Source organism: Indicator indicator, chromosome 6 (assembly GCF_027791375.1).
Source record: "Indicator indicator isolate 239-I01 chromosome 6, UM_Iind_1.1, whole genome shotgun sequence".
NCBI classification, from domain to species: Eukaryota; Metazoa; Chordata; class Aves; order Piciformes; family Indicatoridae; genus Indicator; species Indicator indicator.
The window spans coordinates 16,864,924-16,878,430 of record NC_072015.1 but is presented as its reverse complement, the minus strand read 5'-3'; the positions used below and the strand labels follow the sequence as shown (position 1 = coordinate 16,878,430).

Below are 13,507 nucleotides of genomic sequence, written 5' to 3'. Positions count from 1 at the left end.
AAAAATAGAAATAAGACTATGTACCAGTGATATGTAGCACTTGTTTAAAGAAGTATTGTCAATAGCCCAGGAACTGCTGCTATTTTGTTGCTTAGTTCATTGGCATTTTTGTGATGATGAACCAATGAATGATGCAAACCCTATAGATTCTGTGATCATTAGAAATATTGTCATTCATGTCCCATTTATTTCTGAATGCATGTTTGTTTTCCTTCAGCAAGATACTACCTCATCATCAAGCTAGTATCCTGCACTTGTCTTTTAGGAAACAGATAGTTTCATCATGCTTCAATATGATAAATATAACACAATGGATGAATTTCCCTATTGTCATTCAGAGGACTGTGAACTCTCTGAGACAATGCAGACTTTGTATTTAATTTCCTCTTTGGCTGCTCTGGTTCTTTAAATCAAATGTAGTCAACTCACTATACTCTCAGTGTACTTCTTACTATTGCTTAGTACAATCAGCCACAAATTAGAAGGTTTCTTTCATGTAGTTTATAGGAATAACAGGAGTAAGTTGCTCAAAAAACCCAGACAGTTGCTTGGATGCTGAACTACAGATTTAAGGGAGTTCTTCTTCCATTTCAGACAATTAATTTGGACTGATGCTTTTTTGTTGAGAATAAGAACAAACACAGATATCATAAACAAAGGTTTTGGCAGCACAGCCTGAAACAGCACAGAGCTGCATTCAGTCAGGTGCAAGTCTTGTACATGAAAACAATTGTGACATGTTAAGGATATTAACTGAAACTTGCAGTCATTCTCTCTTTGAACATGAGACTAGGAAAGCTGCATACTGTTCCTGTATCTATAAAACAGTTAAAGTTGAAGGAATAGCAGCAGATGTGTATGATTATGTGATCTGAGGGGCATCTGACACAAATAACTGTGGAATCACATTCTGTAAATCATCACACTGTACCTCACCTGTGATCTCTAGAGAGTGAGACTGAGAGAAATGCCTTTATTCCCGAAATTATTATTAAAACTATAAAAGAATTGTTTTAATATTACACCAAGTTTTCATTAAAAAGAGGTATTTCTACTCAAAACTACAGTGTACAAACATATTTTGCACACCTAAAAATATTTGTCAAATATTTTTAGGTGTGCAAGACGAAATAACTATATATGCTGTCTTTTCACATCTCTGTCTTGTACTTACCTTAAAGTTCTTACATATAATAGCAATTTTTTCCATATTAAAGAATACAAATTAGAAATTCTATTTTACTTAGAGAAATACTTACCTCATAAACTTCAAAGAGGCATGTAATAATCCAGCTTACCAGCTGAACTTAAAAATATTCTTTGAGCTCTTGGTGATATATATTGCACCATTTGAGACACTCCCACTGTTAGCCTTCAACGAGTTATCTTTTGAGTCACTGCCTTTCATCATGACCTTTTGATTCATTACACTTTGAAACACTGAATAGACCAGTGTTAGACTGGTACTCTACATGCAGCAAATCAACAGCAAACTGTTATTTATTAAAGTAAAATGTAAGTTAAAAACTGAATTATTTACACTAACTTACAAGGCTGTACCAAAGAAATTGAAGTTCAAGCAGTTATTTTGAATTATGCTAGAGTAAAATAAAAAATAAATGCAAAAATGGAGAAAAAACAGTGTTACAAATAAATCTAGTGACAGATAATGCATTTTTAATAAACATAGCTGTAACATCAGATCAGGTGATTCTTGCAGTCAAGTGAAGCTAAAGATAAAAAAATATTACAGGAAAATGAGACCTTGTCATAGTGGAGTGGCAGGGGAGTGAGCAAACAGCTCCCACTACAGTCTATCATTACTGAGCATCCATGGATATAGATGAAGAAAGAGTATCGTATCAGGGAGTGCAAAAAAGTGCATCAGGCCCTGCAAACCTGTTTCTCTTCTCACCTCTGAGACACTTTAAGTACAGAAAGCACTGCAGCACGGTACTCTAAACAAGCATGAAGGGAAAAGTAGATACTGGGCTAACTGCTGAAGGTCTAAGATATATGCAGTAACACACTGTCTGTTATACATGCAACAACGCACTACAGCATCTATGCAGTGGAACAGAGGGAAATTTCTCATGTACAGTGACCACCTGATGTTGCCAAAATAGTGCAGTTCCAAGCAGAGCCAAGTGCAAGATCGTCCTTTTATTCAAGGGTGTTTGAAATGGATTTTTTTCCATATAAGAACAAACCCCAAATTTCATCTTTCAAGACCATTGTTTTGGTCCAAGGACTGGTGTAATCTGTAATAATCTGTACTTGTTACAAGCATGGCCACATATATTTGTGTACCTAGGTAAGAGTAAAGTTTTTACCTGATGTTAAACTATAGGGTTTACAGCATATATGTGGAGAAAGGGAGAAGGGCTCTAAAGAAAAAGTACATTTTGTTAAAACTTCATTTTGATGAAAACATTCAAAGCAGCAGTGTTGAGATGAATTAGAGGTCTGAGGGTGGGTATGGCAGAGGAAGAGATTTGATGAATAGTCAAGAGTGACATACTCATTGGGCTTTAAGTCAGACCCTAAAGTATTCAGATATTCAGAAATGGATTTTAACCAGCCAGTAGGATTCAAAGAATGATTGAGGGTCAGCTTTTAGTTTTTATTCTCTGCAGGTCATGGCAACAAGGCCCACGGTACACGTACAGGCCATTCTCATAGATCTTCCATATCTACCTTTTTACTATGGCAGGTGAATGAAAACTTGCAGGAACATTCATGGTCTGTTAGACAAGCATAATGCACAATATCAAATATAATTCCGTTGTAAAAAAGCTGTTTATTGAACAATGACGTTGATGAGCAGTCAAGAAACAAATCTAGCACCTCTGAAGACCATGGGGCAGATAATGGAAATCCCAAATCTGGACATATTAAGTCACATTTTTTGTTTTGCTGAAATGCAGGTATGCACATGTAGAGCCTGATAATTGGAGTGCCTTTCAGTTTCCCAACTCAGAATGAGCTTTTCATCTGAGGATGTTAGAGCAGTGATAAGAATGGAAAATTCTAAAGACAGTAAGCAGCTTTCCTCTTACCTTTTTCAATGTTTCTTACTCTAAAGCTTTTATTTTATCCTGTCAAACCATTACTGCTCAAAGGCACAGGTCTTGTGTGGAACGAGCTGTGGTGTGTCTTCTCTTATTTTTCCATTTTCACATACTCACATTAGAGTTCCAGCTACTGGTTAGCAGCTGCTCAAGCATGCCTTTGGGACATCCATGAAGACCTTTCCTAAGCACTCACATCGGTTTGTATGCTCTGTCTTAATGTGCTTGCAGATGACCCTGAACTGGGTGGAAGTATTGATCTGCTCTAAGGTAGGAAGGCTTTGCAGAGGTATCTGGACAGGCTGGATTGATGGGTGAAGGTCAGTTGCATGAGTTTCAACAAGACCGAGTGACAGGTTCTGCATATGGGTCACAACATCCGCACGAAACACTACAGGCTTGGGTAGAGTGGCTGGAAAGCTGTGCAGCAGGTAAGAACCTAGGAATGCTAGGTGACAACTAGCTGAAACGTGAGCCAGCAGTATGCCCAAGTGGCCAAGAAGGCTAATAGCTCCTGGTCTGTATCAGGAAGAGTGTGGCCAGCAGGAGCTTGGACTGAGGTGGGTGTTGATCTCTAGGGACAGAATGAGAGAAAACGGCCTCAAGTTGCACCAGGGAAGGTTTAGATTGGATATTAGGAAAAATGTCTTCTCTTAGGCTAGGCATTGGAATGGGCTGCCCAATGCAATGATGGAGTCGCTATTCCTTTAAGTGTTCAAAAACGCATAGATATGGCACTTTCGGACATGGTTTAATGACCATGGTGGTGTTGCTTTGGCAGTCGGATGTGGTGATTTTAGAGGTCATGTCTAAACTTAACTATTCTATGATTCTGTTATTTTCGTAAGTTCACAGCACTGGGCTGCGTTTTTCAGGGCCCTGAGGCGCATGCCAGGAGGGGGCGACTGCGTCTTACAGAGGCCCCCGAGGCGACAGGAGCTTCCTTCAGTGTGAAAATCGTTCCGTTCACTGCAGTTGAGGTGGGATCAGCTGCGGGAAGACGCCGCACCCGCGCCGCCCCGCGGCCGCTAGGAAGCCAGGCCCAGGCCCAGGCCCAGGCCCAAGCCCGGCCGCCGCGGTTACCGTAGTAGCGGCCGGCGCATAGCGATAACGTCACAGCGAGACGGAAATTCAGCGGCGGGTGAGGAAGGGTTGGGCTGGGCCTGTGCTTGTCGCTGGGTGCTGGGAGTCATGAGCGGGGTTGGCCCCGCGCTTCCCGGCCGCAGCGGAGCAGCTCCGCTGCCTAGCGAGAGGAATCGGGAGGCGCTGGCGGGCAGTTCCCCCATTCAGCCCATCATAAAGGGTGAGAAGCGGGATCGGCCCAGCTCGATACCAGATCTTTGTGACAGCCGCAGTGGGAACGCGGGGACGGCACACACATTGAGCGGCTGAGAACCTGCGGGCCGTGAGGGGTGCCTCTGGCCTTGCCCGGGCTGCGGGTCGTGGGATAAGCGCGTCCCTTGAGCGGGGCGTGAGTGTGACTGCGAGTCCGTTTCCATTCCATCAGCTGCTCCCCACCCCTCTGCAGATCCATGAACTGTTCAGAGAGCTGAACAGATAGATGGGCACCTGGGAGGCTTAACTGGCTTCCACCTCTTAAGAGTTTGAAACTGCGTGGCTTTGTTTTGGGAGGCTGAGTCTGCCACCGAGTCCTTGCCACTGGTGCTAAGAGCCCTGAGGAGCTCTTTTGCCTTATTAACACACGTTTTGTCCTGGTTAATCTGTACACAGGAGGCTTTAAATTTGGATGTGTTTTAACCAATGCTTTATTTAGTGCAACCATGTCATTGCCCAGATTTGAAATAATCATTTTACATAAATAGCTAAAGGATGAGGTGAAGATCATTGTCCCAGATTCTTTTCACTGGTGCCCAGCAACAGAATAAGGAGCAGCAGTCGCAAACTGGAACACTGGAGGTTCCATCTGAGCATCAGGAAAAGCTTTCCTATGAGGGTTCCAGTGCACTGAAGCAGGTTGCCCAGAGAGGTTGTGGAGTCTCCTCTGGAGAGATTCCAAACCCTGAGCAACCTGCTTTGGGTGGCACTGCTTTAGCGGGGGGGGGGGGTTGGACTAGATGATCTCCAGAGTTCCCTTCGAACTCCCAGCATTCTGGCATTTTGTAGTTCTTAATGTTTTTTGAATGGGTTGGGATTCCAGGCATGGATGTGGATACAGTAGAGAGGAGGAGCCACAGGGTACCTCAAACAGATGAGGCAGGAGAAAAAGTGGAATTCTTCCTTTAGACAGGCTGTGCCAGTTCTGTACAAGTTTTAAAGTGCTTGTTGGAACTACCCTATGCATTAGTTGAAATAGTGAAACTAGAAGTTATTTGCTATGCTACCAGAGTGCTTTTAAATTGAATGTAATTGTAGTGTGCTACCATGTGTTGTGTAGCACAGTATGGAGTGTGACAGAAAAACTAAATCTCTGACTTTCATTAATCTTCTAGATGTTGGGGAAATCTATTCAAGACTGCTGGATCACAGACCAGTAATTCAGGGAGAAATACGTTACTTCGTTAAAGAATTTGAAGTAAGTATTTGTATCTTACTGGGTGCTGTAATCTTCAGAGTCTGAGACTTAAAACAGTTTCAACATCCTTTTAGAGATTATAAAGAAAGACTTGACATGTATTTCTTGACCAAAATAAGGGTTAGGCCACTTGACAAGTGACAGATGGTCTCTATGAACCCCTCTCCCTTCCCAAAGGGAAGAAAAAAGGAGTAAGGGAGAGAGACTGATGGATTGGCAAGAAAACTAAACCAGCTTGAATTGAAGTAATTGCAATAAAATTAAATAGATACAAGCCAATATCCAACCCAACCTCTGATGGCAATGACTGTCACTAGCACCACTGATGCTGAGGGCAAGCATTGGGAAAGTCTCAGACTGGACTCTGTGGCAGATGGGAACCAGATTCAGGAGCTAGATTCTGGAACTAGAATCAGGAACACATGGATCAGGATGGAAGGCAGAATGGACAGAGTCCTTGGACACCAGCCATTCATGAAAACGCTTGACCCTGGTGATCCCTCAAGCTTTATCCTGTAGATGAAGTCCATGGGCTGTAATCCCGTGTTTGTCAGTTTACAGTCACCTGTCTTGTCCACTCTTCCCTGCTCCCACCTCTGACTTCCTGCACCGCAAAATGGGGCACAAGATGTAGCAGTGCCCTTGGTCACAAGACCAAGTCTAAGGAAGAGGTTTTCTGGACCCCGGCCTTTGTCACTAGCTCAAACCATCAGTGCTCTCACTGCTAGAAGCAGACACTGTCTGGGAAAACATGCTGTAAACTTCAGAAAGTGCTGTCACTGAGAAGAGACTGAGCTGAGAAGTCAAATCAAAATTTGACTAATTCTCTTCAAGAGACTAATTCTAAGAGAATTAGTTCTCTTCTAGCCCAAACCAGGAACAGTATCTCTGTATCTTTAGTAAAGAAGGCAGTAATGTAAGTATTTTCATTTTAAAAGTTTTGAAAGGAACATAAATGTTTTTCCTGCGAAAGACTGGTAGGAGTCTTTGAGATAGGAGAATGGTTACTATAATTTTGCCTGAAAGAAAGTAATCTTACTGGAAGAGAAGAGCAACACTTCATGCAAAGTAAGAGATCATTAAAAAGGGAATGAATGTTACCTGATAAACTGTAAATCAGGCTAATGTAGTGATGGTATAACAGTGTTCATGTACAGCTTCTCTTAAAATGTGGAAAAAGATTTCCTCAATAACAGTTTAGAAAAATAGAATCTTGCATCACCAAAAGGCTCTTTCTGGGTAGATTGTCATTCTTGGAAGCTTAAAATTAGTCCTGAAAACACAACTGTACCTCAAACTTGCACAGTGTGCAGGACTGATTTTAAAGTGACATTAAGTTGTGTTCCCCCTCCCCAGATTGTAGTGAAGGCTTCAAGCAGGTGTAATTTATCTCTCTACTGGTGTAGCAAAATAAGTATGTGAAGTAAACTCTGATCTACTGTAGCTTGAGAGTAATGATTCCTTTGCCTGCTCTAAATACAATCTAGGATTCAGTAAATAGTTTTACCTGTGGGAAACTTAGTTTGGATTGTTAGCCACCCATTTTCTTGCAATTCTTCTGGCAGGAAAAACGCGGCCTCCGAGAACTGCGAGTCCTAGAAAACCTCAAGAACACCATCTTTGAAACGAATGAGCATGTTCTCCCAAAGTGTGAGCAGGCCATGCATGGCACTTTGAATGAAACATTCAAGAGATGTAAGCATGTTACTTCTTATTTCCCTTGTTGCACCGTCTTGGGAAGGAATTTAAATAGTTTGGGTTAAAAAATACGATTTGTGGGAAAATTACCATCCTTGGATGAATTTTCTACAATTTTTGTGCTTTGTTTTTATTTCTGTCAAATTTTAGAGGAAAAACTACAGGGACCTTTTTTTTAATATTTATTGTCTGCCCAACACAGCTCTTGGTAAGGATAAATTAAAGCTTTTTGGTGATGTAAGTGCAAGCTGTTTCAGCTTAGATATTAAAAATAGAAAAATGCTCCATGTTGACTAAAGCCATGGACAAAATTTCAGTTTCGTCACGTTACTTAATTTTCCCACAGCAAAGCCTAATATTTCCCCTTGTGATGTAAAACAAAACTTCCTGCTGTGGCAGGGATAACAGTTGGGACCTCATCAGCCTCTTTACAGCATCCCCAATGTGAGCTCCTGGCAAGTGGCAAACCTCCCTATGTGACGAAACATACTGATGGGAGAAGAGCCTCCATCCTCTCTGCCTTAGGGAGCCTGCTACAACTGTCAGTTGCCACTGTCTTCTGATGGTCCTGGGTGGCTCAGGTTCAGCTACCAGATGCTCCATGTTGCTCTCACCTCCTCATCAACTGCCAGGGTGGTTCTGTAGCTGGAAGTCTTTAGAGTGCCTCCTGGTACAGAAGTCATCAGCTTTAAGATGATGGTAAATAAGTAAGGTGTCTTTCAATACTAGGATGTTTTAGTAGGAGAACTGACTGCTTTGGGGAAATTAGTTTATCTAATTCTGCATTAATTGTGTTAAATAAGTTAGAAAAGAAAAAGTGTATAGGAATACAGTTTATATTTCCATTGAGAAGATCTCTTATGCTTAGTCTCATGTGAGAAGAGGCTGTCTCCAACATATTCTCCATGTAGATTGTTTATACTAAAATACTTTATACATTTGAGGGGGGAAAAATAAGGAAAAAAACCCGTGAAACAAAACCTAGACCTTGGTCACCTGTTTCTAGTTACTGGCTCAAGAGGCTTTTTGAGGTCTTGTGAGGTGCTAAGTAGTGCACTCGATCAGCAGCGCTACAAACTGGGCACAGGAGGAGGGCCCAGCTGCCTTTTGCATTTTGGCTTCTAGAAGGCACAAGGGTTGAACTTGGTGACGTGAACATACAGGTATCACTTGAAAGTGTTTTCTGCAAGTACTGACAAACCTTTCTTGTGCAGATTTAAGTGATACACTGGAACATAGTCCTTGGCTTGCAGCACCCTCACATCTTTTAAATCCCTTAAAGGCAAGTGTCTTTAACTTTGGACAGCAGGCTGATCTCCTGCAATTTGTTCTTTCAGTGCAAGCTGCCAACAAGATGATCCAGAGAGTCCAAGAGAGGGAGCTTGAAGCGAGGAAGGTAAAGGCTGGCTGGCTGGGTAGATTTTTCATGATGTGATCTAAGTAGGAGTCATGTGCTTCTACAGCAAGTTTGTCTGCCTTCAGGATAGCAAAACTTTTATGTTTTAAGAAGATTTTTCAATACTTTCATATAGAATAGTAGAATCACAGAATGCTTTAGGTTGGAAGGGACTTTTAAAGGTCACCTGCTGCAACCCCCTCTGCAGTCAGCAGGGACATCTTCAACTACAGCAGGTGGCTCAGAGCCCCAGAACCTGACCTGGAATGTTTACAAGGATGGGGTATCTACCATGTCTCTGAGCAACCTGGGCCAGTGTCTCATCACCCTCAGTGTAAAAAATTTCTTCCTTCTACCTAGTCTAAGACTATCTCTTTTTTCTTTTTTTTTTTTTTAGTGTAAAACCATCACCTGTTGCCCTGTCACAACAGGCCCTGCTAAAAAGCCTGTCCCAATCTTTCTTATAGGCCCATTTCAGTACTGAAAGGTCACAGTAAGGTCTCTCTGCACACTTCTCTTCTCCAGGCAAACAATGCTGACTCTCTCAGCCTGTCCTCACAGCAGAGGGGTTCCACCTCTCAGATTATTTTTGAGGCCTCCTCTGGCTTTGTTTTAATAGGTCCATGTCTCTCTTGTGCTGAGAACTCCAGAGCTGGACCAAACAATGCAGGTAGGGTGTCAGCAGAGCAGAGAGGCAGAATCCCCTCCCTTGACCTGCTGCCTGCACTGCTGGTGATGGAGCCCAGGAGATGGCTGGCTTCTGGGCAAGTGCACATTGTTGACTCCCATCCAGCTTTTCATCCACCAGTACGCCCAAGTCCTCCATGCCAGTGTGCCCAGTGTGGGCTGATACTGAGGATTGTTGTGACCCAGGTACAGGACCTTGCACTTGGCCTTTTTAAACCTCATGAGGTTCACATGGTCCCACTTGTCAATTTTGTTCAGGTCCTCCTGACCTCCTGGATCTCCTCCATGGGAGATCCTGTCTCCTATGTGTATAAACTACACCACACAGCGTGGTGTCATCTGCATACGTACTGAGGGTGCACTCATGAATGACTCTGTCATTGATGAAGATGCTAAAGTACACTGGGTGCAGTACGGATCCCTGAGGGACACCACTTGTCATCAGTTTCATCTGGACATCAACCCATAAATACATACTCACAGTAAAACTTTTGGAGGGATTTCTGCACTTAGAAAACAAAGCAGCATGTATCTTCTCAACTACAAAGGTAATGGATAGAATCATAGAATTGTTTCAGTTGGAAAACACCTTTAAGATCCTCAAGTCGAGCCATTATCTATCTCTACCAAGTCTGGGGCTAAACCATGTCCCTCAGCATATCTCTGCATCTTTTAACACCTTCAGGGATGGGGATTCAGCCACCTCCCTGGAAAGCCTGTGCCAGTGTTTGAGAACCCTTTCAGTGAAGAAGCTTCTTCTAATGTCCAATCTAAACCTCTCCTGATGTAACTTGAGGCCACTTCCTCTTGTGCTATCACTTCTTATTCAGGCAAAGAGACTAATCTGCACTTCATTCCAACCTCCTTTCAGGGAATTGTAGAGAGTGAGACAATCTCCTTTTCTCCAGAACAAACAACCCCAGTTCCCTCAGCCACTCCTTACAATACCAGTTCTCTGGACCCTTCACCAGCTTTGTTGCCCTTCTCTGGACCCACTTCAGGACCTCAATGTTACTCTTGTAGCAAGAACCCCAACATTGACACAGTACTCAAGGTGTGATTGCTGAGCTCTAGCTCTTTCTGCAGTCTCCTGATATATGGAACTTAATGTTGGGTTTTTTGTTTGGGGGTTTTTTTCCCCTTTGTTTTATTTTCCCTCCAGGCTCAGACTATAATACTTAGCACATACAGGGAAAGCTTAATTATAGGAAACAAGTTCTTTTCTGTGGAACGAAAACCACTCCTAACCTACCAGAATGGAAATGTAAATCTTTCCTAGCTAGCTGAGAACACTGTCCATATTTATATATATATGTATATGGCTGGTTGAAAAGGAAGTGCATTTTTCACTTGTGGATGGGTTATTTAATGAAGGTCTGTATTATAGGAACACGTGAATCATTGGAGTCTTTCAGCTGGCTACGTTTTGCTCATTTGAAATACAGGGGCTCTGAATCTTAACATCTGGAAAATTATGGAAGAAATTAGTTTCATGTTTTCTCATTCGTCCTTTGTGATTTTGTTCCTCTGTTATCTTTTTACTTGCCAAATGTTCTTCATAATGATTTTGTTCAGAACTATTGAGCATGGTTCTTAAGCCATCAGGCAAAACAGGCTGTACATTGAGTTGTGTAAGCTGATAGTCATGTTTTTCTTTCCTTTTTGTAATCTGTGAAGATGGGCAGTGCAGTTGCAGCTGAATACTGCTACTGTGTGAAGACCACACTGCTGAGCCCTGACAAATTTTCCTTGTGCCTAAACCTAGTGTAGATATCAATAGACAGGTTAAGTAGGAAATTCTTACAGTTCTGCTGCTGTTTGTCTGAAGTAAAACTTTTAATAAAAAAAACTTCCAAAATTAATACTTCACAAGAATAGTAACTCTGATTTTAAAAAAGATTAGCTGTATCACAGAATCCCAGCATGGTAGGGGTTGGAAGGGGCCTCTGGGGGTCATCTATTCCAACTGTCCTGCTAAAGTAGAGTCACCCAGAGCAGGTTTCCTAGAACAACATCCAGGCAGTTTTGGAATCTTTCCAGAGAAAGAGACTCCACAACCTCTCTGGGCAGCCTGCTCCAGTGCTCTGGCACTCCCAAAGTAACCAGGCTTTTCCTTATGTTCCAGTGGAACCTCTGGGGTTCCAGTTTGTGTTCATTGCCCCATGTCCTATCACTAGGCACCACTGAAGAGAAACCATCCCCATCCTCATGACCTCCACCTTTAGATATTGATCAGCATTGATAAGATACTCTCTCAGTCTGCTCTTCTCCAGGCTAAACAGCCCCAAGTCTATCAGTCTCTTCTCCTCAGAGAGATGCTCAGTCGCCTCAGCATCGCTGTAGCCTCTGCTGGACTCTCCCCAGTACTTTGCTGTCTCTTGATCAGGGGATCCCGGAACTGGACAAAGTACTCCAGATGTGGCCTCACTAGGGCAGAGCAGAGGGGGAGGAAAAGTCTGTCAACTTGCTGGCCACACTCTTCTTAATGCACCATTGGTCTTTGTGTCCACAAAGGCACATTGCTGGCTGTGATGGTTTTAAGGCTTTCTAATTTTTCTTCTCACAAAGTTCAAGCAGAAAAAGTGAAAGAATGTAAATAAATCACTATTGGGTGTAAGAAAGCAAAATAATGATTATTCTAAACACTTCCATTGGAGAGATAGAAATGTTTAAGAATCACTACACAAAACAACGTGTCTCAGTCTCAGCTTGCTCGGCTTCTGTCTGCCTGCTTCTTCTTTTCTGGCTGAAGATAACACACGTACTGACCTTGACAAGCTAAGTCTAACGAACCTCTCTGCTTCTTGGCTTTCTTCCCTTTTGCCCGCTGTGGGAGGGTGGGGGGAAAGGGAAGCACAGCCCCCTCTCTTTTGGGGGCCCCAAAGTAGCTTGGTTGTGTTTTTCTGTTGATTGTACATATTTGTAAATGTTGTGAATAGTGTATATTTGTACATACTCATTGCATTTCATCATAGATTGTAATTTTGCTTGTAAATACAGCTTTCATTTGCTTCCAGGCAGAGCTAGCCTGCTTATTGTCTGTGTGGGATGGGGATTTCAGCTCTCACACTGTTACACTGGCCCATGATGAACTTACTTGTCCAGCAGCACTCCCAGGTCCTTCTGTGTGGAACTGCTTTTCAGCAGGTCAAGCCCTAACCTGTACTGATGAATGCATGCTTCCATTTTTTATTTTTTTATATGCAGTGGAGGAATACTAACAGCTGTTCAGGATTTGTAGCATTTCTTTTAGCTTCTATACTAAGACATTTTGTCATGAAACTTTACAAATCTGAGTGGTGACAGATAAAAGTTATCATTTTAGGAGTAATACTTTTTCCTTACTTTTCTTTCTGAAATCAGATGTTCTGAAAAAATAATGGGGTTTTGGTAATATCTAGAGTCAGGTGATTAGTGTTAGCAGCCCTCAGTGAAATTAATATTATTTACTATATTTATTGTGGTTTTTTAATGCCACTGATAGCAGTCAAGGAACAGAAGGGAAATGGTGTTACCCTTACATACGATTAGTGTGAAGTAATTAGCCTTCCCATTCAGATCAGCAATACCTAGTTAGTAGGTGAAGCTGTGGATTACTTTATGTTTGCAGGAGGAACTAGAGAAGACTTCAAGAAATTTTATATACCTCGTTCTGTGTTATATTCTGCTTTTTTTTCAGCTTCATGAGGACAAGCTGCTGGCTCGTGAAGAGAAGCGTGTAGGCCACTGGGAGGAATTCATGAAAGAGCAACAAAATAAACAAGCAGAGGTAGATCAAGAACACAGAAAAGCCATGGAGCATCTCAAAGAGCAGTATTCTGAGATGGAGAAGGAGCTGGCCAAATATGTTTCTTTTTAAGACCTTTCTTTTTTAATGATGTGGAATTTGTACCAATACTTAGTTGCTTCTGACATAAATTGAGATTCGTTTGGAAAGCTGAAGCCTAAGAAAAATGGAGAATTCTGCAAGTTTGGTACTGGAAGAAAAGGGTTTGCAAACTTTCAACTTCAAGTGCCTATCAATGCTTGTTTTGTTCAGGGCAGGTGGAACACCAGTGTTTCTTCACTTGTGGGAAGGTGGAACTGGAAATGACATTGTGTGAATACATCCCCTCAGGGAGT

At 42.2% G+C, this 13,507-nt stretch overlaps 1 protein-coding gene across 1 annotated transcript; it reads left to right on the top strand.

Moving 5' to 3' along the window:
- The first annotated feature begins 4,262 nt into the window (after nt 1–4,262).
- Nucleotides 4,263–13,250, top strand: BLOC1S5 (biogenesis of lysosomal organelles complex 1 subunit 5). Its single transcript, XM_054381721.1, has 5 exons — nt 4,263–4,374; nt 5,522–5,604; nt 7,170–7,299; nt 8,640–8,698; nt 13,065–13,250. Exons 1-5 carry the CDS (start codon nt 4,263–4,265, stop codon nt 13,242–13,244), a joined length of 564 nt encoding a protein of 187 aa, XP_054237696.1. The 3' UTR covers nt 13,245–13,250.
- Nucleotides 13,251–13,507: the final 257 nt, after the last annotated feature.